The 27803-nt window shown below is 37.6% G+C and overlaps 1 protein-coding gene, 17 non-coding genes and 2 pseudogenes across 18 annotated transcripts; all 20 read right to left on the bottom strand.

The window, feature by feature from the left end:
• Positions 1–353: 353 nt before the first annotated feature.
• LOC115917751 lies at positions 354–545 on the bottom strand. Its single transcript, XR_004062964.1, has one exon. It is a non-coding gene; the product is annotated as a U2 spliceosomal RNA (small nuclear RNA).
• Positions 546–1218: 673 nt separating this feature from the next.
• LOC115917752 lies at positions 1219–1410 on the bottom strand. Its single transcript, XR_004062965.1, has one exon. It is a non-coding gene; the product is annotated as a U2 spliceosomal RNA (small nuclear RNA).
• A 672-nt stretch (positions 1411–2082) lies between these two features.
• LOC115917753 lies at positions 2083–2274 on the bottom strand. The gene has a single exon (XR_004062966.1). It is a non-coding gene; the product is annotated as a U2 spliceosomal RNA (small nuclear RNA).
• Positions 2275–2948: 674 nt separating this feature from the next.
• Positions 2949–3140, bottom strand: LOC115917754. Its single transcript, XR_004062967.1, has one exon. It is a non-coding gene; the product is annotated as a U2 spliceosomal RNA (small nuclear RNA).
• Positions 3141–3811: 671 nt separating this feature from the next.
• On the bottom strand, positions 3812–4003 carry LOC115917755. Its single transcript, XR_004062968.1, has one exon. It is a non-coding gene; the product is annotated as a U2 spliceosomal RNA (small nuclear RNA).
• A 674-nt stretch (positions 4004–4677) lies between these two features.
• On the bottom strand, positions 4678–4869 carry LOC115917756. Its single transcript, XR_004062969.1, has one exon. It is a non-coding gene; the product is annotated as a U2 spliceosomal RNA (small nuclear RNA).
• Positions 4870–5541: 672 nt separating this feature from the next.
• Positions 5542–5733, bottom strand: LOC115917758. Its single transcript, XR_004062971.1, has one exon. It is a non-coding gene; the product is annotated as a U2 spliceosomal RNA (small nuclear RNA).
• Positions 5734–6402: 669 nt separating this feature from the next.
• Positions 6403–6594, bottom strand: LOC115917759. The gene has a single exon (XR_004062972.1). It is a non-coding gene; the product is annotated as a U2 spliceosomal RNA (small nuclear RNA).
• A 666-nt stretch (positions 6595–7260) lies between these two features.
• On the bottom strand, positions 7261–7452 carry LOC115917760. Its single transcript, XR_004062973.1, has one exon. It is a non-coding gene; the product is annotated as a U2 spliceosomal RNA (small nuclear RNA).
• A 674-nt stretch (positions 7453–8126) lies between these two features.
• Positions 8127–8318, bottom strand: LOC115917761. The gene has a single exon (XR_004062974.1). It is a non-coding gene; the product is annotated as a U2 spliceosomal RNA (small nuclear RNA).
• A 674-nt stretch (positions 8319–8992) lies between these two features.
• Positions 8993–9184, bottom strand: LOC115917762. Its single transcript, XR_004062975.1, has one exon. It is a non-coding gene; the product is annotated as a U2 spliceosomal RNA (small nuclear RNA).
• Positions 9185–9860: 676 nt separating this feature from the next.
• Positions 9861–10052, bottom strand: LOC115917763. The gene has a single exon (XR_004062976.1). It is a non-coding gene; the product is annotated as a U2 spliceosomal RNA (small nuclear RNA).
• Positions 10053–10724: 672 nt separating this feature from the next.
• Positions 10725–10916, bottom strand: LOC115917764. Its single transcript, XR_004062977.1, has one exon. It is a non-coding gene; the product is annotated as a U2 spliceosomal RNA (small nuclear RNA).
• A 671-nt stretch (positions 10917–11587) lies between these two features.
• LOC115917722 lies at positions 11588–11779 on the bottom strand. The gene has a single exon (XR_004062932.1). It is a non-coding gene; the product is annotated as a U2 spliceosomal RNA (small nuclear RNA).
• A 1040-nt stretch (positions 11780–12819) lies between these two features.
• LOC115917767 lies at positions 12820–12991 on the bottom strand (annotated as a pseudogene).
• A 3615-nt stretch (positions 12992–16606) lies between these two features.
• Positions 16607–18119, bottom strand: LOC105446982. Its single transcript, XM_030977942.1, has one exon. It carries the CDS (start codon positions 18038–18040, stop codon positions 16628–16630), a length of 1413 nt encoding a protein of 470 aa, XP_030833802.1. The 5' UTR covers positions 18041–18119; the 3' UTR covers positions 16607–16627.
• On the bottom strand, positions 17982–18168 carry LOC115917773. The gene has a single exon (XR_004062983.1). It is a non-coding gene; the product is annotated as a U2 spliceosomal RNA (small nuclear RNA).
• A 737-nt stretch (positions 18169–18905) lies between these two features.
• Positions 18906–19097, bottom strand: LOC115917765. The gene has a single exon (XR_004062978.1). It is a non-coding gene; the product is annotated as a U2 spliceosomal RNA (small nuclear RNA).
• A 1022-nt stretch (positions 19098–20119) lies between these two features.
• LOC115917766 lies at positions 20120–20311 on the bottom strand. The gene has a single exon (XR_004062979.1). It is a non-coding gene; the product is annotated as a U2 spliceosomal RNA (small nuclear RNA).
• Positions 20312–21038: 727 nt separating this feature from the next.
• LOC115917769 lies at positions 21039–21210 on the bottom strand (annotated as a pseudogene).
• Positions 21211–27803: the final 6593 nt, after the last annotated feature.

A 27803-nucleotide genomic window follows, 5' to 3' on the forward strand; every position in this document is an offset into this window, starting at 1 on the left:
ACGACTGGATAAGCACAGTGAATACTTGTGATGTATCATGACGTCGCGAATCTGTTGATTAGATACATCTTTTATTGCACAGTGATACATAAGGAACATAGTATTAATTCAAAAGTCGTACTGAACGTTATGTAGGCAAGAACAAATTGAAAGAAAATCGATAAGAAAAAAAAAAAAAAAAAAAAAAAAAAAAAAAAAATCGTTTTCCATAAAAATGCTGACGTCATAATATGCAAATTCGTATTTGAAAGCTAGTTGAAAGATAATCGATGAATATCATCAGAGATACAGTAAAAGTAAAAAGTAAAAATGGAGAGGAAAAGAGTTCTTTCTTTGGTATATTTTAACCCCCTGAGGGGTGGGCCGATCCCGGAAGTACTGCAATACCGGGCCAACCCGTGGCCAGGACGGAGCAAGCCCCTATTCCATGGCCTAGGTTCAAAAATCAGTTTAATATACAAGCGACTCGGTGAGTCGCGTTTCAGATATTAAGCTGAAAAGAACAGATACTACACATGATCTTAGCCAAAAGGCCGAGAAGCGATAATTGCACACCGAAGCTGAAGAAGAATATCCAAATCCTACGGACCAGGCGATGCGGTGATCAAAATGTTGCTTTTACAGACTTCACGTAGTCAATTTTGTACGATATCTTTTAAACGGTAAAAGCTTTTGAAAAACGAATGCCACACTGCAGAAACGTTACTGTGTGTTCAAACGAATGGGATGAAATAAATCACAGAATTATAGGTAAAAAGAAAGATATTGATCATTAAAGGAGAAAACATTTGCTTCGAGTCACCCTTCAAGCGACCATGCAACACCAACCATTTTGTACCATATTCAAGAATCCGCGTTAGAACGTCACGACTGGATAAGCACAGTGAATACTTGTGATGTATCATGACGTCGCGAATCTGTTGATTAGATACATCTTTTATTGCACAGTGATACATAAGGAACATAGTATTAATTCAAAAGTCGTACTGAACGTTATGTAGGCAAGAACAAATTGAAAGAAAATCGATAAAAAAAAAAAAAAAAAAAAAAAAAAAAAAAAAAAATCGTTTTCCATAAAAATGCTGACGTCATAATATGCAAATTCGTATTTGAAAGCTAGTTGAAAGATAATCGATGAATATCATCAGAGATACAGTAAAAGTAAAAAGTAAAAATGGAGAGGAAAAGAGTTCTTTCTTTGGTATATTTTAACCCCCTGAGGGGTGGGCCGATCCCGGAAGTACTGCAATACCGGGCCAACCCGTGGCCAGGACGGAGCAAGCCCCTATTCCATGGCCTAGGTTCAAAAATCAGTTTAATATACAAGCGACTCGGTGAGTCGCGTTTCAGATATTAAGCTGAAAAGAACAGATACTACACATGATCTTAGCCAAAAGGCCGAGAAGCGATAATTGCACACCGAAGCTGAAGAAGAATATCCAAATCCTACGGACCAGGCGATGCGGTGATCAAAATGTTGCTTTTACAGACTTCACGTAGTCAATTTTGTACGATATCTTTTAAACGGTAAAAGCTTTTGAAAAACGAATGCCACACTGCAGAAACGTTACTGTGTGTTCAAACGAATGGGATGAAATAAATCACAGAATTATAGGTAAAAAGAAAGATATTGATCATTAAAGGAGAAAACATTTGCTTCGAGTCACCCTTCAAGCGACCATGCAACACCAACCATTTTGTACCATATTCAAGAATCCGCGTTAGAACGTCACGACTGGATAAGCACAGTGAATACTTGTGATGTATCATGACGTCGCGAATCTGTTGATTAGATACATCTTTTATTGCACAGTGATACATAAGGAACATAGTATTAATTCAAAAGTCGTACTGAACGTTATGTAGGCAAGAACAAATTGAAAGAAAATCGATAAGAAAAAAAAAAAAAAAAAAAAAAAAAAAAAAAATCGTTTTCCATAAAAATGCTGACGTCATAATATGCAAATTCGTATTTGAAAGCTAGTTGAAAGATAATCGATGAATATCATCAGAGATACAGTAAAAGTAAAAAGTAAAAATGGAGAGGAAAAGAGTTCTTTCTTTGGTATATTTTAACCCCCTGAGGGGTGGGCCGATCCCGGAAGTACTGCAATACCGGGCCAACCCGTGGCCAGGACGGAGCAAGCCCCTATTCCATGGCCTAGGTTCAAAAATCAGTTTAATATACAAGCGACTCGGTGAGTCGCGTTTCAGATATTAAGCTGAAAAGAACAGATACTACACATGATCTTAGCCAAAAGGCCGAGAAGCGATAATTGCACACCGAAGCTGAAGAAGAATATCCAAATCCTACGGACCAGGCGATGCGGTGATCAAAATGTTGCTTTTACAGACTTCACGTAGTCAATTTTGTACGATATCTTTTAAACGGTAAAAGCTTTTGAAAAACGAATGCCACACTGCAGAAACGTTACTGTGTGTTCAAACGAATGGGATGAAATAAATCACAGAATTATAGGTAAAAAGAAAGATATTGATCATTAAAGGAGAAAACATTTGCTTCGAGTCACCCTTCAAGCGACCATGCAACACCAACCATTTTGTACCATATTCAAGAATCCGCGTTAGAACGTCACGACTGGATAAGCACAGTGAATACTTGTGATGTATCATGACGTCGCGAATCTGTTGATTAGATACATCTTTTATTGCACAGTGATACATAAGGAACATAGTATTAATTCAAAAGTCGTACTGAACGTTATGTAGGCAAGAACAAATTGAAAGAAAATCGATAAGAAAAAAAAAAAAAAAAAAAAAAAAAAAAAAAAAATCGTTTTCCATAAAAATGCTGACGTCATAATATGCAAATTCGTATTTGAAAGCTAGTTGAAAGATAATCGATGAATATCATCAGAGATACAGTAAAAGTAAAAAGTAAAAATGGAGAGGAAAAGAGTTCTTTCTTTGGTATATTTTAACCCCCTGAGGGGTGGGCCGATCCCGGAAGTACTGCAATACCGGGCCAACCCGTGGCCAGGACGGAGCAAGCCCCTATTCCATGGCCTAGGTTCAAAAATCAGTTTAATATACAAGCGACTCGGTGAGTCGCGTTTCAGATATTAAGCTGAAAAGAACAGATACTACACATGATCTTAGCCAAAAGGCCGAGAAGCGATAATTGCACACCGAAGCTGAAGAAGAATATCCAAATCCTACGGACCAGGCGATGCGGTGATCAAAATGTTGCTTTTACAGACTTCACGTAGTCAATTTTGTACGATATCTTTTAAACGGTAAAAGCTTTTGAAAAACGAATGCCACACTGCAGAAACGTTACTGTGTGTTCAAACGAATGGGATGAAATAAATCACAGAATTATAGGTAAAAAGAAAGATATTGATCATTAAAGGAGAAAACATTTGCTTCGAGTCACCCTTCAAGCGACCATGCAACACCAACCATTTTGTACCATATTCAAGAATCCGCGTTAGAACGTCACGACTGGATAAGCACAGTGAATACTTGTGATGTATCATGACGTCGCGAATCTGTTGATTAGATACATCTTTTATTGCACAGTGATACATAAGGAACATAGTATTAATTCAAAAGTCGTACTGAACGTTATGTAGGCAAGAACAAATTGAAAGAAAATCGATAAGAAAAAAAAAAAAAAAAAAAAAAAAAAAAAAATCGTTTTCCATAAAAATGCTGACGTCATAATATGCAAATTCGTATTTGAAAGCTAGTTGAAAGATAATCGATGAATATCATCAGAGATACAGTAAAAGTAAAAAGTAAAAATGGAGAGGAAAAGAGTTCTTTCTTTGGTATATTTTAACCCCCTGAGGGGTGGGCCGATCCCGGAAGTACTGCAATACCGGGCCAACCCGTGGCCAGGACGGAGCAAGCCCCTATTCCATGGCCTAGGTTCAAAAATCAGTTTAATATACAAGCGACTCGGTGAGTCGCGTTTCAGATATTAAGCTGAAAAGAACAGATACTACACATGATCTTAGCCAAAAGGCCGAGAAGCGATAATTGCACACCGAAGCTGAAGAAGAATATCCAAATCCTACGGACCAGGCGATGCGGTGATCAAAATGTTGCTTTTACAGACTTCACGTAGTCAATTTTGTACGATATCTTTTAAACGGTAAAAGCTTTTGAAAAACGAATGCCACACTGCAGAAACGTTACTGTGTGTTCAAACGAATGGGATGAAATAAATCACAGAATTATAGGTAAAAAGAAAGATATTGATCATTAAAGGAGAAAACATTTGCTTCGAGTCACCCTTCAAGCGACCATGCAACACCAACCATTTTGTACCATATTCAAGAATCCGCGTTAGAACGTCACGACTGGATAAGCACAGTGAATACTTGTGATGTATCATGACGTCGCGAATCTGTTGATTAGATACATCTTTTATTGCACAGTGATACATAAGGAACATAGTATTAATTCAAAAGTCGTACTGAACGTTATGTAGGCAAGAACAAATTGAAAGAAAATCGATAAGAAAAAAAAAAAAAAAAAAAAAAAAAAAAAAAAAATCGTTTTCCATAAAAATGCTGACGTCATAATATGCAAATTCGTATTTGAAAGCTAGTTGAAAGATAATCGATGAATATCATCAGAGATACAGTAAAAGTAAAAAGTAAAAATGGAGAGGAAAAGAGTTCTTTCTTTGGTATATTTTAACCCCCTGAGGGGTGGGCCGATCCCGGAAGTACTGCAATACCGGGCCAACCCGTGGCCAGGACGGAGCAAGCCCCTATTCCATGGCCTAGGTTCAAAAATCAGTTTAATATACAAGCGACTCGGTGAGTCGCGTTTCAGATATTAAGCTGAAAAGAACAGATACTACACATGATCTTAGCCAAAAGGCCGAGAAGCGATAATTGCACACCGAAGCTGAAGAAGAATATCCAAATCCTACGGACCAGGCGATGCGGTGATCAAAATGTTGCTTTTACAGACTTCACGTAGTCAATTTTGTACGATATCTTTTAAACGGTAAAAGCTTTTGAAAAACGAATGCCACACTGCAGAAACGTTACTGTGTGTTCAAACGAATGGGATGAAATAAATCACAGAATTATAGGTAAAAAGAAAGATATTGATCATTAAAGGAGAAAACATTTGCTTCGAGTCACCCTTCAAGCGACCATGCAACACCAACCATTTTGTACCATATTCAAGAATCCGCGTTAGAACGTCACGACTGGATAAGCACAGTGAATACTTGTGATGTATCATGACGTCGCGAATCTGTTGATTAGATACATCTTTTATTGCACAGTGATACATAAGGAACATAGTATTAATTCAAAAGTCGTACTGAACGTTATGTAGGCAAGAACAAATTGAAAGAAAATCGATAAGAAAAAAAAAAAAAAAAAAAAAAAAAAAAAAAATCGTTTTCCATAAAAATGCTGACGTCATAATATGCAAATTCGTATTTGAAAGCTAGTTGAAAGATAATCGATGAATATCATCAGAGATACAGTAAAAGTAAAAAGTAAAAATGGAGAGGAAAAGAGTTCTTTCTTTGGTATATTTTAACCCCCTGAGGGGTGGGCCGATCCCGGAAGTACTGCAATACCGGGCCAACCCGTGGCCAGGACGGAGCAAGCCCCTATTCCATGGCCTAGGTTCAAAAATCAGTTTAATATACAAGCGACTCGGTGAGTCGCGTTTCAGATATTAAGCTGAAAAGAACAGATACTACACATGATCTTAGCCAAAAGGCCGAGAAGCGATAATTGCACACCGAAGCTGAAGAAGAATATCCAAATCCTACGGACCAGGCGATGCGGTGATCAAAATGTTGCTTTTACAGACTTCACGTAGTCAATTTTGTACGATATCTTTTAAACGGTAAAAGCTTTTGAAAAACGAATGCCACACTGCAGAAACGTTACTGTGTGTTCAAACGAATGGGATGAAATAAATCACAGAATTATAGGTAAAAAGAAAGATATTGATCATTAAAGGAGAAAACATTTGCTTCGAGTCACCCTTCAAGCGACCATGCAACACCAACCATTTTGTACCATATTCAAGAATCCGCGTTAGAACGTCACGACTGGATAAGCACAGTGAATACTTGTGATGTATCATGACGTCGCGAATCTGTTGATTAGATACATCTTTTATTGCACAGTGATACATAAGGAACATAGTATTAATTCAAAAGTCGTACTGAACGTTATGTAGGCAAGAACAAATTGAAAGAAAATCGATAAGAAAAAAAAAAAAAAAAAAAAAAAAAAAAATCGTTTTCCATAAAAATGCTGACGTCATAATATGCAAATTCGTATTTGAAAGCTAGTTGAAAGATAATCGATGAATATCATCAGAGATACAGTAAAAGTAAAAAGTAAAAATGGAGAGGAAAAGAGTTCTTTCTTTGGTATATTTTAACCCCCTGAGGGGTGGGCCGATCCCGGAAGTACTGCAATACCGGGCCAACCCGTGGCCAGGACGGAGCAAGCCCCTATTCCATGGCCTAGGTTCAAAAATCAGTTTAATATACAAGCGACTCGGTGAGTCGCGTTTCAGATATTAAGCTGAAAAGAACAGATACTACACATGATCTTAGCCAAAAGGCCGAGAAGCGATAATTGCACACCGAAGCTGAAGAAGAATATCCAAATCCTACGGACCAGGCGATGCGGTGATCAAAATGTTGCTTTTACAGACTTCACGTAGTCAATTTTGTACGATATCTTTTAAACGGTAAAAGCTTTTGAAAAACGAATGCCACACTGCAGAAACGTTACTGTGTGTTCAAACGAATGGGATGAAATAAATCACAGAATTATAGGTAAAAAGAAAGATATTGATCATTAAAGGAGAAAACATTTGCTTCGAGTCACCCTTCAAGCGACCATGCAACACCAACCATTTTGTACCATATTCAAGAATCCGCGTTAGAACGTCACGACTGGATAAGCACAGTGAATACTTGTGATGTATCATGACGTCGCGAATCTGTTGATTAGATACATCTTTTATTGCACAGTGATACATAAGGAACATAGTATTAATTCAAAAGTCGTACTGAACGTTATGTAGGCAAGAACAAATTGAAAGAAAATCGATAAGAAAAAAAAAAAAAAAAAAAAAAAAAATCGTTTTCCATAAAAATGCTGACGTCATAATATGCAAATTCGTATTTGAAAGCTAGTTGAAAGATAATCGATGAATATCATCAGAGATACAGTAAAAGTAAAAAGTAAAAATGGAGAGGAAAAGAGTTCTTTCTTTGGTATATTTTAACCCCCTGAGGGGTGGGCCGATCCCGGAAGTACTGCAATACCGGGCCAACCCGTGGCCAGGACGGAGCAAGCCCCTATTCCATGGCCTAGGTTCAAAAATCAGTTTAATATACAAGCGACTCGGTGAGTCGCGTTTCAGATATTAAGCTGAAAAGAACAGATACTACACATGATCTTAGCCAAAAGGCCGAGAAGCGATAATTGCACACCGAAGCTGAAGAAGAATATCCAAATCCTACGGACCAGGCGATGCGGTGATCAAAATGTTGCTTTTACAGACTTCACGTAGTCAATTTTGTACGATATCTTTTAAACGGTAAAAGCTTTTGAAAAACGAATGCCACACTGCAGAAACGTTACTGTGTGTTCAAACGAATGGGATGAAATAAATCACAGAATTATAGGTAAAAAGAAAGATATTGATCATTAAAGGAGAAAACATTTGCTTCGAGTCACCCTTCAAGCGACCATGCAACACCAACCATTTTGTACCATATTCAAGAATCCGCGTTAGAACGTCACGACTGGATAAGCACAGTGAATACTTGTGATGTATCATGACGTCGCGAATCTGTTGATTAGATACATCTTTTATTGCACAGTGATACATAAGGAACATAGTATTAATTCAAAAGTCGTACTGAACGTTATGTAGGCAAGAACAAATTGAAAGAAAATCGATAAGAAAAAAAAAAAAAAAAAAAAAAAAAAAAAAAAAATCGTTTTCCATAAAAATGCTGACGTCATAATATGCAAATTCGTATTTGAAAGCTAGTTGAAAGATAATCGATGAATATCATCAGAGATACAGTAAAAGTAAAAAGTAAAAATGGAGAGGAAAAGAGTTCTTTCTTTGGTATATTTTAACCCCCTGAGGGGTGGGCCGATCCCGGAAGTACTGCAATACCGGGCCAACCCGTGGCCAGGACGGAGCAAGCCCCTATTCCATGGCCTAGGTTCAAAAATCAGTTTAATATACAAGCGACTCGGTGAGTCGCGTTTCAGATATTAAGCTGAAAAGAACAGATACTACACATGATCTTAGCCAAAAGGCCGAGAAGCGATAATTGCACACCGAAGCTGAAGAAGAATATCCAAATCCTACGGACCAGGCGATGCGGTGATCAAAATGTTGCTTTTACAGACTTCACGTAGTCAATTTTGTACGATATCTTTTAAACGGTAAAAGCTTTTGAAAAACGAATGCCACACTGCAGAAACGTTACTGTGTGTTCAAACGAATGGGATGAAATAAATCACAGAATTATAGGTAAAAAGAAAGATATTGATCATTAAAGGAGAAAACATTTGCTTCGAGTCACCCTTCAAGCGACCATGCAACACCAACCATTTTGTACCATATTCAAGAATCCGCGTTAGAACGTCACGACTGGATAAGCACAGTGAATACTTGTGATGTATCATGACGTCGCGAATCTGTTGATTAGATACATCTTTTATTGCACAGTGATACATAAGGAACATAGTATTAATTCAAAAGTCGTACTGAACGTTATGTAGGCAAGAACAAATTGAAAGAAAATCGATAAGAAAAAAAAAAAAAAAAAAAAAAAAAAAAAAAAAATCGTTTTCCATAAAAATGCTGACGTCATAATATGCAAATTCGTATTTGAAAGCTAGTTGAAAGATAATCGATGAATATCATCAGAGATACAGTAAAAGTAAAAAGTAAAAATGGAGAGGAAAAGAGTTCTTTCTTTGGTATATTTTAACCCCCTGAGGGGTGGGCCGATCCCGGAAGTACTGCAATACCGGGCCAACCCGTGGCCAGGACGGAGCAAGCCCCTATTCCATGGCCTAGGTTCAAAAATCAGTTTAATATACAAGCGACTCGGTGAGTCGCGTTTCAGATATTAAGCTGAAAAGAACAGATACTACACATGATCTTAGCCAAAAGGCCGAGAAGCGATAATTGCACACCGAAGCTGAAGAAGAATATCCAAATCCTACGGACCAGGCGATGCGGTGATCAAAATGTTGCTTTTACAGACTTCACGTAGTCAATTTTGTACGATATCTTTTAAACGGTAAAAGCTTTTGAAAAACGAATGCCACACTGCAGAAACGTTACTGTGTGTTCAAACGAATGGGATGAAATAAATCACAGAATTATAGGTAAAAAGAAAGATATTGATCATTAAAGGAGAAAACATTTGCTTCGAGTCACCCTTCAAGCGACCATGCAACACCAACCATTTTGTACCATATTCAAGAATCCGCGTTAGAACGTCACGACTGGATAAGCACAGTGAATACTTGTGATGTATCATGACGTCGCGAATCTGTTGATTAGATACATCTTTTATTGCACAGTGATACATAAGGAACATAGTATTAATTCAAAAGTCGTACTGAACGTTATGTAGGCAAGAACAAATTGAAAGAAAATCGATAAGAAAAAAAAAAAAAAAAAAAAAAAAAAAAAAAAAAAATCGTTTTCCATAAAAATGCTGACGTCATAATATGCAAATTCGTATTTGAAAGCTAGTTGAAAGATAATCGATGAATATCATCAGAGATACAGTAAAAGTAAAAAGTAAAAATGGAGAGGAAAAGAGTTCTTTCTTTGGTATATTTTAACCCCCTGAGGGGTGGGCCGATCCCGGAAGTACTGCAATACCGGGCCAACCCGTGGCCAGGACGGAGCAAGCCCCTATTCCATGGCCTAGGTTCAAAAATCAGTTTAATATACAAGCGACTCGGTGAGTCGCGTTTCAGATATTAAGCTGAAAAGAACAGATACTACACATGATCTTAGCCAAAAGGCCGAGAAGCGATAATTGCACACCGAAGCTGAAGAAGAATATCCAAATCCTACGGACCAGGCGATGCGGTGATCAAAATGTTGCTTTTACAGACTTCACGTAGTCAATTTTGTACGATATCTTTTAAACGGTAAAAGCTTTTGAAAAACGAATGCCACACTGCAGAAACGTTACTGTGTGTTCAAACGAATGGGATGAAATAAATCACAGAATTATAGGTAAAAAGAAAGATATTGATCATTAAAGGAGAAAACATTTGCTTCGAGTCACCCTTCAAGCGACCATGCAACACCAACCATTTTGTACCATATTCAAGAATCCGCGTTAGAACGTCACGACTGGATAAGCACAGTGAATACTTGTGATGTATCATGACATCGCGAATCTGTTGATTAGATACATCTTTTATTGCACAGTGATACATAAGGAACATAGTATTAATTCAAAAGTCGTACTGAACGTTATGTAGGCAAGAACAAATTGAAAGAAAATCGATAAGAAAAAAAAAAAAAAAAAAAAAAAAAAAAAAAATCGTTTTCCATAAAAATGCTGACGTCATAATATGCAAATTCGTATTTGAAAGCTAGTTGAAAGATAATCGATGAATATCATCAGAGATACAGTAAAAGTAAAAAGTAAAAATGGAGAGGAAAAGAGTTCTTTCTTTGGTATATTTTAACCCCCTGAGGGGTGGGCCGATCCCGGAAGTACTGCAATACCGGGCCAACCCGTGGCCAGGACGGAGCAAGCCCCTATTCCATGGCCTAGGTTCAAAAATCAGTTTAATATACAAGCGACTCGGTGAGTCGCGTTTCAGATATTAAGCTGAAAAGAACAGATACTACACATGATCTTAGCCAAAAGGCCGAGAAGCGATAATTGCACACCGAAGCTGAAGAAGAATATCCAAATCCTACGGACCAGGCGATGCGGTGATCAAAATGTTGCTTTTACAGACTTCACGTAGTCAATTTTGTACGATATCTTTTAAACGGTAAAAGCTTTTGAAAAACGAATGCCACACTGCAGAAACGTTACTGTGTGTTCAAACGAATGGGATGAAATAAATCACAGAATTATAGGTAAAAAGAAAGATATTGATCATTAAAGGAGAAAACATTTGCTTCGAGTCACCCTTCAAGCGACCATGCAACACCAACCATTTTGTACCATATTCAAGAATCCGCGTTAGAACGTCACGACTGGATAAGCACAGTGAATACTTGTGATGTATCATGACGTCGCGAATCTGTTGATTAGATACATCTTTTATTGCACAGTGATACATAAGGAACATAGTATTAATTCAAAAGTCGTACTGAACGTTATGTAGGCAAGAACAAATTGAAAGAAAATCGATAAGAAAAAAAAAAAAAAAAAAAAAAAAAAAAAAATCGTTTTCCATAAAAATGCTGACGTCATAATATGCAAATTCGTATTTGAAAGCTAGTTGAAAGATAATCGATGAATATCATCAGAGATACAGTAAAAGTAAAAAGTAAAAATGGAGAGGAAAAGGGTTCTTTCTTTGGTATATTTTAACCCCCTGAGGGGTGGGCCGATCCCGGAAGTACTGCAATACCGGGCCAACCCGTGGCCAGGACGGAGCAAGCCCCTATTCCATGGCCTAGGTTCAAAAATCAGTTTAATATACAAGCGACTCGGTGAGTCGCGTTTCAGATATTAAACTGAAAAGAACAGATACTACACATGATCTTAGCCAAAAGGCCGAGAAGCGATAGTTGCATACCGAAGCTGAAGAAGAATATCCAAATCCTACGGACCAGGCGATGCGGTGATCAAAATGTTGCTTTTACAGACTTGACGTAGTCAATTTTGTACGATATCTTGTAAACGGCAAAAGCTTTTGAAAAACTAATACCACACTGCAGAAACGTTACTGTGTGTTCAAACGAATGGGATGAAATAAATCACAGGTTTATTGGTAAAACGAAAGATATTAATCATTAAAGGAGAAAACATTTGCTTCGAATCACCCCTTAATTGTAGGCATGGGTGTTGATCCGTTGCGTCGTGCTATTCATCAGGGGGGTATATGATCTTACTGTTTCGTGCCCCACTGGTGACTGGGGTGGCGCAGCGGTTCGACGCCGGTGCCAAGAGTTGCATTATTATCTATAGTAGTTTATTATTAGTAAGTGCAATTTTACCTTGTAATAATTAATTCTGTAATCCATTGCGCAATTTAGTTTTTAGCTACGAAGCATGGAATTAATGAACATTTATTGTTTACATGTTTGATTTGATTTGAATAAACCATTTATCTATCTATCTATCTTAAGTGACCATGCAACACCAATCATTTTTACCATATTCAAGAATCCGCGTTAGAACGTCACGACCGGATAAACACAGTGAATACTTGTGATGTATCATGACGTCGCGAATCTATTGATTAGATACATCTTTTATTGCACACGGATTCAATCAGTCATAGGGAACATAGTATTAATTCGAAAGTTGTACTGAACGTTTTGTAGACAAGAAAAAATTGAAAGAAAATCGATCAGAATGGTCAGAGAAAGAAAAAGAAAGGGGGAAAAAAAGAAGAGAAAAAAAAAAAAAAAAAAAGAAGAAAAAAAAAAAAAAAAAAAAAAAAAAATCATTTTCCATCAAAATGCTGACGTCATAATATGCAAATTCATATTAGAAAGATATTTGAAAGATAGTCGATCAATATCGTCAGAGATAGAGTGAAAGTAAAAAGTAAAAGAAAAGGAGAGGAAAAGGGTTCTTTCTTTGGTATATTTTAACCCCCTGAGGGGTGGGCCGATCCCGGAAGTACTGCAATACCGGGCCAACCCGTGGCCAGGACGGAGCAAGCCCCTATTCCATGGCCTAGGTTCAAAAATCAGTTTAATATACAAGCGACTCGGTGAGTCGCGTTTCAGATATTAAGCTGAAAAGAACAGATACTTTTCTTTAAGATTTTATTCATATCATGCATTTTCACAGATAATCTCAATATACAATATTTACAATGACATTATATAAATAAAAGAACATATGTACAAAACTGTTCACAAAGTCACTCATATAAAAAGAAATAAACTATATTTTAGTTCTAAACTGAAATATTTACAGACAAACAAAGGTAAACTTAGCATGTTAACTTTTCAAACCCGATAAGTTAAGCTGGATATCTTCTCCCACTACTGAAATAAAACTTTTCCCATTTGTCCAAACTTTATCAAACTTATGTCTTGACCATCTTTTCAGGTCAACGACCAAACGTAAACGAATTTCATCTTTTATTCTTAATAACAAATTATCCTCAGAAACAAAAACTTTCTCAAAAATAAATGAACATCGTCTATTCCATACTGCTTTGAGTGTAACAACAAATAAATACCAAACTCGAGCCCATAAACAGGCATTAATAGTGACTGAGGGTCCATACATAAAACAATCCTTATTAAATAAAACATGCCCACCCAGCATTTCCTTTGCCACCTCAGATACCCAACAAATAATTCTCTTAACAGATCCACATTCCCAAAAAACATGATCAATACTTTCTAATATTAAACAAAAAGGGCATTTGCCATTACTCATACACCATTTGGCAAGTTTTTCGCGTGTGTATAGCGCACCATGTGTTACTTTCCACATAAAAGATTTCAAACGATTACAAAAAACTGAATGATTAACATTTTTCCAAATAAAATCCCATTTCTTTGAAGGATCTCTAACCAACACTTTTGGTATACAGTCAATTTTAAACAAGTTGACAGTATCTTTAACTGTTTTAATGCATACAAATTGTTTATCCTTCCTTACTAAATACAAAATGATTTCCCAAGCTTGTGCGTAAGAGGGAGACAAAACATCACAATGTGGAACCAGGTTGGACCACAAAAAAGGAAACAGGTAACGTAAATTACTTGCCATAAAATAGCGTAAAAACAAGTAATTGCATGAATTATCATCAGTTTGGCTAAGTTGTGGGAACATAGTACGTATGAATAAGACTTTCATTTTAATTCCAAAATTGTCTAACCCAAGACCGCCTTTTTTCTTACTAAGATAGAGTGTATCTCGAGAAACAAGTTCCGTTTTATTTTGCCAAATAAAACTAAAAACAGCTCGTAAAATATCTGCCAGTACTTTTGAACTAGGAACATAAACTTTCGCCGCATAATAAAAAACAGGAAATATACAAGTATTGATAATACCAATTTTTCCATAAATAGTAAGATTACGACTTTCCCAAGACTTTAATTTCTTTTTGGCTTTATTACATAAGTTCTTCCAAAACTGTTGAATTGATTTGTCAGTGCCAAAACAAATTCCATTTATTTTAATTTCATCTTCTGACCAAACAATATCTCCTTTTAATTTCCGTCCTACAAAGTCCCCTAATTTCAAACCAATAGTCTTTTTTAAATTGATAGATGCTCCAGTAGCTTTCTCAAATATGACTAAAGCCTTAAAGAAATTAATCACATCTAGTTGGGAAGTTGCAATACAAGTTGCATCATCTGCATACTGAACCAATTTGACTGACTTTCCACCCCCTCCTGGAATATAAAAACCTCTAATACCTCTATTAGATAAAATATACTGCGCCAGAGGCTCAATAAATAAGACATACAATAAGGGAGACAAAGGACAACCTTGTCTTATCCCTCTCTGAATAATGACTTCATCACTCATTTTACCATTCACTAAAATTGTACTTGTAATACCAGAATATAAAATCTTTATCCAATGAATAAATTTTGGACCAAAATTAAATCTGCTCAAAACTTTCATCAAAAAACCCCAATGAACTTTATCAAAGGCCTTATGCTGGTCAACAGATATAAGGGCACAAGGATTCCCTCTGATGTTGCTATAATCAACTATATCCCGTAATATACACAAATTCGAATGAATTGTTCGACCAGGAACTGAACAGGTCTGGTGAACGTTAATGATATTTCCTAACACCTTGGACAGACGTAATTGTAACACTTTAGAAATAATTTTGTAATCGACTGTTAATAAACTAATAGGTCTCCTATTAGCAGGATCAAGACTATCTCCCTTTTTAGGGAGTAACGTAATAACAGCAGACCTTTGAGTTTTGGTAAGCACTTCTTTACTAAAAACATCATTATACAGTAAAAGCAAATCATTTCCAAGAACATCAAAGAATCGACTGTAAAATTCAACAGGTAATCCATCTATTCCTGGTGTTTTACTTTTTGACATGTATTTTAAACTATTCTTAATTTCATCTATTCCAACAGTTCTATCTAAACCAGCTGATTCATCTGAACTGATTTTAGATTGAATTGAATCCAGAAGCACATCTTGTAATGATGAATCGACATTGTTATCACTAGCATATAAATCACTAAAAAAGTTGTAAAACACATCAGAAATATCATCACCATCTACAATTTGTCCATCTTTGTTTCGAACTTTTTCAATAAACTTATTATTTGCATTTGTTTGTTCTTTGTTATAAAAATAACCTGGCCTCTCTCCATTTTCTAGAAATTTTTCTTTGGACCTAATAAATGCTCCCTTTTCTTCTTCTGCAAGTAATTGTAAAACAATATCTTTATCAAGACTCGTATAGTTGTCTTTAAGATTTTGCATTTTAATTCGTTTTTCTCTAGCCCGTCTTACTCCATGTATAATACTCAATTCTTTTATCCGACTTTTGACATTCTCCCACCACTCTAAAATAGAAGAAAAACCTGGTTTTAACGTTTGCCACATTTCATAATTAAAAATAAATTCCTGTACAAATTCATCATCTTCGCATAATAATACATTAAACTTCCAATATGATTTCAACATTTTTTGCTTTTGATGAATACAAATAACTGAATTTAAAACTTGATGATCTGAAAGGGGAAAATTCAAAACTAACGACTTGATTACTTTGAAATTTTTTTCAACATAAATCCTATCTAAACGAGAGCTTTGTTTTTTGCCCGGATGGAACCAAGTATGGCTAGCTCCGGTTCCAGCCACCAACCAAGAATCTAAAAGCGAACAAGAATTAATAATATCAATTAATTCTTTCCTTCCTACAAAGCAAGTAGTGTTTGCAGTCTCACAAAGTCGATCATTGACGTGCATTACACAATTAAAATCACCCCCGAGAATAAGAGGAACATTTCCTCGTGTTGCAAAATGTAATCCATTGAAAAATGTAACACGTAAACTTGGATTACACGGTGCATATATATTACATATACGAAAACAACAGTCTGGAAAAGAACACAATACAGAGACGACACGCCCTTCCAAATCAGACCTGAGTTGAGAAAAACTACAACGAAGTTTTTCAGAAAAAGCAATTACAACTCCACATGAATGATTAGAACGGGAGGCCGAAAAGAAAACTGGACCTTTCCAAACTGAATTAAACAATTTAAAATCATTGATGCCTAAATATGTTTCTTGAAATAATACAACGTCAAAAGAAAAGATACTTAACCAATTTAAAACATTACGGCATTTAAAAGAATCTCGTAAACCGTGAACATTAACCGAACAAATTGACAAATTAAAAGAGGATAAATTGTGTGGGCGCATGATTAATCAGAGGAGCGCACCAAAATCAAATCATTCCAATAAAAAATATCTATCGAAAAAGTCTATGTTGTGAATGGACACATACTGAGGATGCCGCCCCGCCAAATGATTCAACCACTCCTTAGGAGTATTACACGTAACTTTGCAAGACTTAAGGGGGCATGCGTACCTGCTAATAGTTAGTTCGTTGTGCCGGTCCCTCATATGGCACAGAAAGCTCTCGTACTTCATAAAGTCATGAGTACACTTCTCCGCTTTACACGAAATCCATCTTTGCTTCTCCTTCATAATCTGGGTCTCTGCCACCAGTTCTTTCGCTTCATTGCCTCCGCGGCCATGTGACGATCTGGAGCGTCTCCGGGGTGAAACAGAAGACCGACGCTTCACACCACGCCGCACCGTCTCCCATGATGAGTCGTCCGTATGTACATCCGACATCTGGCTAGGCAAAGAAACCTGACTATCCTGGTCGAGCTTTGATAAGGACCAGTCAAAAATCTCGTCTACTATATATGACGTGCCCGGTTCTTCCGGCACATGCACATCCCGCGATACAGCCCGCTCAGCAGGCACATCAGCTGGCGCTGGCTCTGGCTCTGGCTCTGGCGGTGCAGCTTGCTCAGCAGGAACATCAGCTGGCTCTGGTTCCGGCTCTAGCTCTGGCGGTGCAACTTGCTCAGCAGGCGCATCAACTGGATCTGGCTCCGGCGGTGCAGCCCGCTCAGCAGGCACATCACGTGGCACTTCCAACTCAGGTGGCGTCGCGACACCTCCTCCGCTTACCCACCCGCTGGACTGACGCAATTTTTGAGCAAATGAAATTGGGCATACTTTAAAGGAGTGCCCAGACTCCCCGCAGATCGTACACGTGGGCTGCTCCTTACATCCTGCTGCCACATGCCCTTCCTTCTGGCACTTAAAGCACCGTACAACTTTACACTCCTTCGCCAAATGACCGCCGAAACCACACCTCAAGCATGTACGAGGCTGCCCGTCGTAGCGCACCCAACAGTCCCGGCCGCCAAAGCTCAGAGAAGATGGGACATCCTTATTGAGCTCAACTCTATATTGCCGTACACCATTGAACACACCGGGGTACTCTCGGTACTCAAGCCGCCTTCCAGCCAACACCTTGCCGTAGCGGTTCAGGACAAAACGCACCTTGTTGTCATCCACCTCGTGGGGCACATGTAGCACGGTGACAACCTTGGCAGGACTGGAATATGACGTCACGACGACTCGTTGGTCTGCCTGAAGCACCGGTAGAAACTGCTTCCTCGCCATCTCTGTGGTAAAGGTCACATCTACCCTCCTTCCTGGCAGCCTCTGCACCTCAGCCAGATGATCCCCAGGCGCAACACCAGCCTCCTTCAGCACGTCAAACACCTCGCTCTCCTCTGACATCAACACCACATGGAGACTTCGAAGTCGCTGGAGCTCCATTTAGACTCGATACATAAAAGAATGTACCTAAGTGACCGAAACCGATCCCCTGATCATAAGATCAGTGAGTATCGAGCTGAAAAGAACAGATACTACACATGATCTTAGCCTAAAGGCCGAGAAGCGATAGTTGCATACCGAAGCTGAAGAAGAATATCCAAATCCTACGGACCAGGCGATGCGGTGATCAAAATGTTGCTTTTACAGACTTGACGTAGTCAATTTTGTACGATATCTTGTAAACGGCAAAAGCTTTTGAAAAACTAATACCACACTGCAGAAACGTTACTGTGTGTTCAAACGAATGGGATGAAATAAATCACAGGTTTATTGGTAAAACGAAAGATATTAATCATTAAAGGAGAAAACATTTGCTTCGAATCACCCCTTAAGTGACCATGCAACACCAATCATTTTTACCATATTCAAGAATCCGCGTTAGAACGTCACGACCGGATAAACACAGTGAATACTTGTGATGTATCATGACGTCGCGAATCTATTGATTAGATACATCTTTTATTGCACACAGATTCAATCAGTCATAGGGAACATAGTATTAATTCGAAAGTTGTACTGAACGTTTTGTAGACAAGAAAAAATTGAAAGAAAATCGATCAGAATGGTCAGAGAAAGAAAAAGAAAGGGGGAAAAAAAGAAGAGAAAAAAAAAAGAAAAAAAAAAGAAAAAAAAAAAAAAAAAAAAAAATCATTTTCCATCAAAATGCTGACGTCATAATATGCAAATTCATATTAGAAAGATATTTGAAAGATAGTCGATCAATATCGTCAGAGATAGAGTGAAAGTAAAAAGTAAAAGAAAAGGAGAGGAAAAGGGTTCTTTCTTTGGTATATTTTAACCCCCTGAGGGGTGGGCCGATCCCGGAAGTACTGCAATACCGGGCCAACCCGTGGCCAGGACGGAGCAAGCCCCTATTCCATTGCCTAGGTTCAAAAATCAGTTTAATATACAAGCGACTCGGTGAGTCGCGTTTCAGATATTAAGCTGAAAAGAACAGATACTACACATGATCTTAGCCAAAAGGCCGAGAAGCGATAGTTGCATACCGAAGCTGAAGAAGAATATCCAAATCCTACGGACCAGGCGATGCGGTGATCAAAATGTTGCTTTTACAGACTTGACGTAGTCAATTTTGTACGATATCTTGTAAACGGCAAAAGCTTTTGAAAAACTAATACCACACTGCAGAAACGTTACTGTGTGTTTAAACGAATGGGATGAAATAAATCACAGGTTTATTGGTAAAACGAAAGATATTAATCATTAAAGGAGAAAACATTTGCTTCGAATCACCCCTTAATTGTAGGCATGGGTGTTGATCCGTTGCGTCGTGCTATTCATCAGGGGGGTATATGATCTTACTGTTTCGTGCCCCACTGGTGACTGGGGTGGCGCAGCGGTTCGACGCCGGTGCCAAGAGTTGCATTATTATCTATAGTAGTTTATTATTAGTAAGTGCAATTTTACCTTGTAATAATTAATTCTGTAATCCATTGCGCAATTTAGTTTTTAGCTACGAAGCATGGAATTAATGAACATTTATTGTTTACATGTTTGATTTGATTTGAATAAACCATTTATCTATCTATCTATCTTAAGTGACCATGCAACACCAATCATTTTTACCATATTCAAGAATCCGCGTTAGAACGTCACGACCGGATAAACACAGTGAATACTTGTGATGTATCATGACGTCGCGAATCTATTGATTAGATACATCTTTTATTGCACACGGATTCAATCAGTCATAGGGAACATAGTATTAATTCGAAAGTTGTACTGAACGTTTTGTAGACAAGAAAAAATTGAAAGAAAATCGATCAGAATGGTCAGAGAAAGAAAAAGAAAGGGGGAAAAAAAGAAGAGAAAAAAAAAAAAAAAAAAAAAAAAAAAAAAAATCATTTTCCATCAAAATGCTGACGTCATAATATGCAAATTCATATTAGAAAGATATTTGAAAGATAGTCGATCAATATCGTCAGAGATAGAGTGAAAGTAAAAAGTAAAAGAAAAGGAGAGGAAAAGGGTTCTTTCTTTGGTATATTTTAACCCCCTGAGGGGTGGGCCGATCCCGGAAGTACTGCAATACCGGGCCAACCCGTGGCCAGGACGGAGCAAGCCCCTATTCCATGGCCTAGGTTCAAAAATCAGTTTAATATACAAGCGACTCGGTGAGTCGCGTTTCAGATATTAAGCTGAAAAGAACAAATACTACACATGATCTTAGCCAAAAGGCCGAGAAGCGATAGTTGCATACCGAAGCTGAAGATGAATATCCAAATCCTACGGACCAGGCGATGCGGTGATCAAAATGTTGCTTTTACAGACTTGACGTAGTCAATTTTGTACGATATCTTGTAAACGGCAAAAGCTTTTGAAAAACTAATACCACACTGCAGAAACGTTACTGTGTGTTCAAACGAATGGGATGAAATAAATCACAGGTTTATTGGTAAAACGAAAGATATTAATCATTAAAGGAGAAAACATTTGCTTCGAATCACCCCTTAAGTGACCATGCAACACCAATCATTTTTACCATATTCAAGAATCCGCGTTAGAACGTCACGACCGGATAAACACAGTGAATACTTGTGATGTATCATGACGTCGCGAATCTATTGATTAGATACATCTTTTATTGCACACGGATTCAATCAGTCATAGGGAACATAGTATTAATTCGAAAGTTGTACTGAACGTTTTGTAGACAAGAAAAAATTGAAAGAAAATCGATCAGAATGGTCAGAGAAAGAAAAAGAAAGGGGGAAAAAAAGAAGAGAAAAAAAAAAGAAAAAAAAAAGAAAAAAAAAAAAATCATTTTCCATCAAAATGCTGACGTCATAATATGCAAATTCATATTAGAAAGATATTTGAAAGATAGTCGATCAATATCGTCAGAGATAGAGTGAAAGTAAAAAGTAAAAGAAAAGGAGAGGAAAAGGGTTCTTTCTTTGGTATATTTTAACCCCGTGAGGGGTGGGCCGATCCCGGAAGTACTGCAATACCGGGCCAACCCGTGGCCAGGACGGAGCAAGCCCCTATTCCATGGCATAGGTTCAAAAATCAGTTTAATATACAAGCGACTCGGTGAGTCGCGTTTCAGATATTAAGCTGAAAAGAACAGATACTTTTCTTTAAGATTTTATTCATATCATGCATTTTCACAGATAATCTCAATATACAATATTTACAATGACATTATATAAATAAAAGAACATATGTACAAAACTGTTTACAAAGTCACTCATATAAAAAGAAATATACTATATTTTAGTTGTAAACTGAAATATTTACAGACAAACAAAGGTAAACTTAGCATGTTAACTTTTCAAACCCGGTAAGTTAAGCTGGATATCTTCTCCCACTACTGAAATAAAACTTTTCCCATTTGTCCAAACTTTATCAAACTTATGTCTTGACCATCTTTTTAGGTCAACGGCCAAACGTAAACGAATTTCATCTTTTATTCTTAATAACAAATTATCCTCAGAAACAAAAACTTTCTCAAAAATAAATGAACATCGTCTATTCCATACTGCTTTTAGTGTAACAACAAATAAATACCAAACTCGACCCCATAAACAGGCATTAATAGTGACTGAGGGTCCATACATAAAACAATCCTTATTAAATAAAACATGCCCACCCAGCATTTCCTTTGCCACCTCAGATACCCAACAAATAATTCTCTTAACAGATCCACATTCCCAAAAAACATGATCAATACTTTCTAATATTAAACAAAAAGGGCATTTGCCATTACTCATACACCATTTGGCAAGTTTTTCGCGTGTGTATAGCGCACCATGTGTTACTTTCCACATAAAAGATTTCAAACGATTACAAAAAACTGAATGATTGACATTTTTCCAAATAAAATCCCATTTCTTTGAAGGATCTCTAACCAACACTTTTGGTATACAGTCAATTTTAAACAAGTTGACAGTATCTTTAACTGTTTTAATGCATACAAATTGTTTATCCTTCCTTACTAGATACAAAATGATTTCCCAAGCTTGGGCGTAAGAGGGAGACAAAACATCACAATGTGGAACCAAGTTGGACCACAAAAAAGGAAACAGGTAACGTAAATTACTTGCCATAAAATAGCGTAGAAACAAGTAATTGCATGAATTATCATCAGTTTGGCTAAGTTGTGGGAACATAGTACGTATGAATAAGACTTTCATTTCAATTCCAAAATTGTCTAACCCAAGACCGCCTTTTTTCTTACTAAGATAGAGTGTATCTCGAGAAATAAGTTCCGTTTTATTTTGCCAAATAAAACTAAAAACAGCTCGTAAAATATCTGCCAGTACTTTTGAACTAGGAACATAAACTTTCGCCGCATAATAAAAAACAGGAAATATACAAGTATTGATAATACCAATTTTTCCATAAATAGTAAGATTACGACTTTCCCAAGACTTTAATTTCTTTTTGGCTTTATTACATAAGTTCTTCCAAAACTGTTGAATTGATTTGTCAGTGCCAAAACAAATTCCATTTATTTTAATTTCATCTTCTGACCAAACAATATCTCCTTTTAATTTCCGTCCTACAAAGTCCCCTAATTTCAAACCAATAGTCTTTTTTAAATTGATAGATGCTCCAGTAGCTTTCTCAAATATGACTAAAGCCTTAAAGAAATTAATCACATCTAGTTGGGAAGTTGCAATACAAGTTGCATCATCTGCATACTGAACCAATTTGACTGACTTTCCACCCCCTCCTGGAATATAAAAACCTCTAATACCTCTATTAGATAATATATACTGCGCCAGAGGCTCAATAAATAAGACATACAATAAGGGAGACAAAGGACAACCTTGTCTTATCCCTCTCTGAATAATGACTTCATCACTCATTTTACCATTCACTAAAATTGTACTTGTAATACCAGAATATAAAATCTTTATCCAATGAATAAATTTTGGACCAAAATTAAATCTGCTCAAAACTTTCATCAAAAAACCCCAATGAACTTTATCAAAGGCCTTATGCTGGTCAACAGATATAAGGGCACAAGGGTTCCCTCTGATGTTGCTATAATCAACTATATCCCGTAATATACACAAATTCGAATGAATTGTTCGACCAGGAACTGAACAGGTCTGGTGAACGTTAATGATATTTCCTAACACCTTGGACAGACGTAATTGTAACACTTTAGAAATAATTTTGTAATCGACTGTTAATAAACTAATAGGTCTCCTATTAGCAGGATCAAGACTATCTCCCTTTTTAGGGAGTAACGTAATAACAGCAGACCTTTGAGTTTTGGTAAGCACTTCTTTACTAAAAACATCATTATACAGTAAAAGCAAATCATTTCCAAGAACATCAAAGAATCGACTGTAAAATTCAACAGGTAATCCATCTATTCCTGGTGTTTTACTTTTTGACATGTATTTTAAACTATTCTTAATTTCCTTCCTACAAAGCAAGTAGTGTTTGCAGTCTCACAAAGTCGATCATTGACGTGCATTACACAATTAAAATCACCCCCGAGAATAAGAGGAACATTCCCTCGTGTTGCAAAATGTAATCCATTGAAAAATGTAACACGTAAACTTGGATTACACGGTGCATATATATTACATATACGAAAACAACAGTCTGGAAAAGAACACAATACAGAGACGACACGCCCTTCCAAATCAGACCTGAGTTGAGAAAAACTACAACGAAGTTTTTCAGAAAAAGCAATTACAACTCCACATGAATGATTAGAACAGGAGGCCGAAAAGAAAACTGGACCTTTCCAAACTGAATTAAACAATTTAAAATCATTGATGCCTAAATATGTTTCTTGAAATAATACAACATCAAAAGAAAAGATACTTAACCAATTTAAAACATTACGGCATTTAAAAGAATCTCGTAAGCCGTGAACATTAACCGAACAAATTGACAAATTAAAAGAAGATAAATTGTATGGGCGCATGATTAATCAGAAGAGCGCACCAAAATCAAATCATTCCAATAAAAAATATCTATCGAAAAAGTCTATGTTGGACACATACTGAGGGTGCCGCCCCGCCAAATGATTTAACCACTCCTTAGGAGTATTACACGTAACTTTGCAAGACTTAAGGGGACATTCGTACCTGCTAATAGTTAGTTCGTTGTGCCGGTCCCTCATATGGCACAAAAAGCTCTCGTAATTCATAAAGTCATGAGTACACTTCTCCGCTTTACACGAAATCCATCTTTGCTTCTCCTTCATAATCTGGGTCTCTGCCACCAGTTCTTTCGCTTCATTGCCTCCGCGACCATTCGACGATCTGGAGCGTCTCCGGGGTGAAACAGAAGACCGACGCTTCACCCCACGCCGCACCGTCTCCCATGATGAGTCGTCCGACATCTGACTAGGCAAAGAAACCTGACTATCCTGGTCGAGCTTTGATAAGGACCAGTCATGTATCTCGTCTACTATATATGACTTGCCCGGTTCTTCCAGCACATGCACATCCCGCGATACAGCCCGCTCAGCAGGCACATCAGCTGGCTATGACTCTGGCTCTGGCTCTGGCGGTGCAGCTTGCTCAGCAGGCACATCAGCTGGCTCCGGCTCCGGCTCCGGCTCCGGCGGTGCAGCCCGCTCAGCAGGCACATCACGTGGCACTTCCAGCTCAGGCGGCGTCGCGACACCTCCTCCGCTTACCCACCCGCTGGACTGACGCAATTTCTGAGCAAATGAAATTGGGCATACTTTAAAGGAGTGCCCAGACTCCCCGCAGATCGTACACGTGGGCGGCTCCTTACATCCTACTGCCATATGCCCTTCCTTCTGGCACTTAAAGCACCGTACAACTTTACACTCATTCGCCAAATGACCGCCGAGACCACACCTCAAGCATGTACGAGGCTGCCCGTCGTAGCGTACCCAACAGTCCCGGCCGCCGAGGCTCAGAGAAGATGGGATGTCCTTCTTCAGCTCCACTCTGTACTGGCGTACTCCATTGAAGACTCCGGGGTACTCTCGGTACTCCAGCCGCCTTCCTGCCAACACCTTGCCGTAGCGGTTCAGGACGAACCGCACCTTGTTGTCATCTACCTCGTGGGGCACGTGCAGCACAGTGACGACCTTCGCAGGACTGCCAGTACGACGTAACGACGACTCGTTGGTCTTCCTGAAGCACGGGGAGGTACGGCTTCTTCACCTTCTCTGTTGTGAACGTCACATCGACCCTCCTTCCTGGTAGCCTCTGCACCTCGGCCAAATGATCCGCCGGCGAAACACCTGCTTCGGCCCTCGGCAAGTCGAACACCTGGCTCTCCTCTGACATCAAAACCACATGTAGACCTGGAGTCCGCTGGAGCTCCATTCTAGATGACTGGCAGAAGTTGGTGCATGGTATGCACCTAGCTGATCGAAAAATTAGCTAAGGAGGAGATTTTAATTGTGTGGTTTTTGACAAAGATCGGTCCAGTGATTCGCAAAATACTTTGCTGGACGTAAAGGAATGTGTACCATTATACAATCTCTTTCGTTGGTAGACTCGTGGTTAAGAGTCAACTCGATAGAGTTTGACAAAGGTCACACCTGGTTTAAATACCGGGAACATCACGGTATCGGACCAAGATGGAAAGAAGCCGACGTTGCCCATGCACACCATGCAATAACCTATACTTGCTCTTACAGAGCTAGTGTAGGATTCAAAGTGGATATGTAATTATGAAATAAAAGCTGAAGAATAATATTCAAATCCTACTGTTCAGGGTATTCGGTGATGAAAATTGTGCTTTTACAGCCAAATTGTAGTCATTTTTGTACGATATCTTTAAAACGGCAAAAACTATTGAAAAATTAATGTTACACTACAGAAACGTTATTGCATGATCAAACGAATGAGAGGAAATGTATTTCACAATTATTGGTGATTAGAAAGATATTTATCATTAAAGAAGAAAAAAAAGTTGTTTCTAAACACCAGTATTTGAGCTACACATATCTCATACATATTCATGAACGCGCGTAAGAACGTCACGACCGGATAAACACAGTGAATACTTGTTTTATTGCACACGGATACAATCATACGAAACAGGGTCTTAATTCGAATGAATACAATGGAAAAATATTCATGACTTGGAAACTAGGTGAATGTTGCTTTAACAGACACATGACTGTCGATTTGGACGATTTGTTTATACGGTAACAGCTATCAAAATTACTTGCTCACTACATAGATATGGTTGCATGATATAACGAAGTAAATTAATTATAATACTATGTTTATTGGTATTAGGAAGAATAAACAAAATTTTGCTTTGAAACACAAGAATTGGAGCTAAAAATAAACGTTTATAGACAAGTATTCATGACAGCGCGTAAAATGTCACGGCCGGATGAACCTATTTTTTTTTATAATGATAGACTATTGAATGCAATTACCAGTTCTAAACTTTTAAGACGAGTTTTAAATTGTTTTTTGTTATTGTTTACCATAGGATTTACATAATTGTTTATATTTTTAGCATGCAAAAATGACAGACTACCTTAATTTTACTCCTTTTCTTCTTTCAAATGTCTTTTCTAATTTTCCATTTTTCTTAATGCATTGATATTTTACACACATTCTTTCTGTATGAACAGTTTATCCGTGATAAGAACGACATTTGAAGGTGTGACAGCTCATACTCTGCATATGACGTCACATGTTAAAAATGATGAGAATATATGATGATTGATAGAGAAAGGAATAGACATCAATTTAACAAAAAGAGAACTGTGTTAATTCTTTCTGCAGAAGAAAATAAAAAGAAGAAGAAGAAGAAAAAGAAGAAAAAGAAAAGAAAGAAGAAGAAATAGTAGAGGTGGAGGAAGAAGAATTCTTTCTTTTGTATGTCTTAAGCTCTAGAGGGGTGGGTCGATTATGGAAGTGATGAAATACTGCGTCAATCCGAGGGGGGGGGGGGGTCATGATACCATTGTAAAATTAAGTATAGCAATACTACACTGTCGCTCATATAGGTGGAATATTTTTGTTTTACCCCAATTTATGGAATTTAAAAAAAAATAATTTAAAAATAATAGATCTAGATAAAAGTATACATTCTCAGATTTTATTGAATAATAATTTGCAAATGTGTGTTTTTTGCCTGACTGCTAAAGCATTTGTATGCTTCTATGCTTATCAAATAGGGGACCTACGCCCTTAAGTCATACATGACAGTAATGAGGATTAATGCCCCACAAAAGGGCACTAATATAGCACATCGACACGGTTTTGATCCTGGGGCCTAACAAATACGAGGCCATTGCTTTGTCACTGAACCATGACTGTACGCAGCTGGGCCTAGGGTAGGGGGCAGTTTCCATAAATTAAAAAAAAACAGAAAATGCAATAATTTTTAATAATTTATTGCATTTTACCCCGGTCCCCAACATAAACAAATTCTTTGAATGGCCATGCATTATGGCTCAAGGCATGGGCACACAGAGGATTTTTTTTATGTTGGGGTCTACATTCATTTAAGTCAGATTCCTGAAAATAACTTGTACTTAGAACAAGTTAAACGGTACATTTTCGTCTTGTCAACGTATTTAACAAACCCTTAAAGATTATATGCTTGTAATAGATTGCACGGCATTTTAATCTGTAATGCAGGAATATGCATGGCTAATATGCTCAGAACATGTAAACATGACGCATTACTGCATACTAGCAGCATTTGTAAGATTAAAATTCGTTGATTTTACAATTTTTCGGTGAGACTCTTTGTTATG

This window comes from Strongylocentrotus purpuratus, unplaced genomic scaffold, assembly GCF_000002235.5.
Source record: "Strongylocentrotus purpuratus isolate Spur 01 unplaced genomic scaffold, Spur_5.0 spur5_scaffold_1, whole genome shotgun sequence".
Lineage (NCBI taxonomy): Eukaryota > Metazoa > Echinodermata > Echinoidea > Camarodonta > Strongylocentrotidae > Strongylocentrotus > Strongylocentrotus purpuratus.

Coding starts and splice junctions, on each gene's coding strand:
- LOC105446982 (XM_030977942.1), bottom strand. CDS start 18,040: ATGGAGCTCCAGCGACTTCGAAGTCTCCATGTGGTGTTGATGTCAGAG.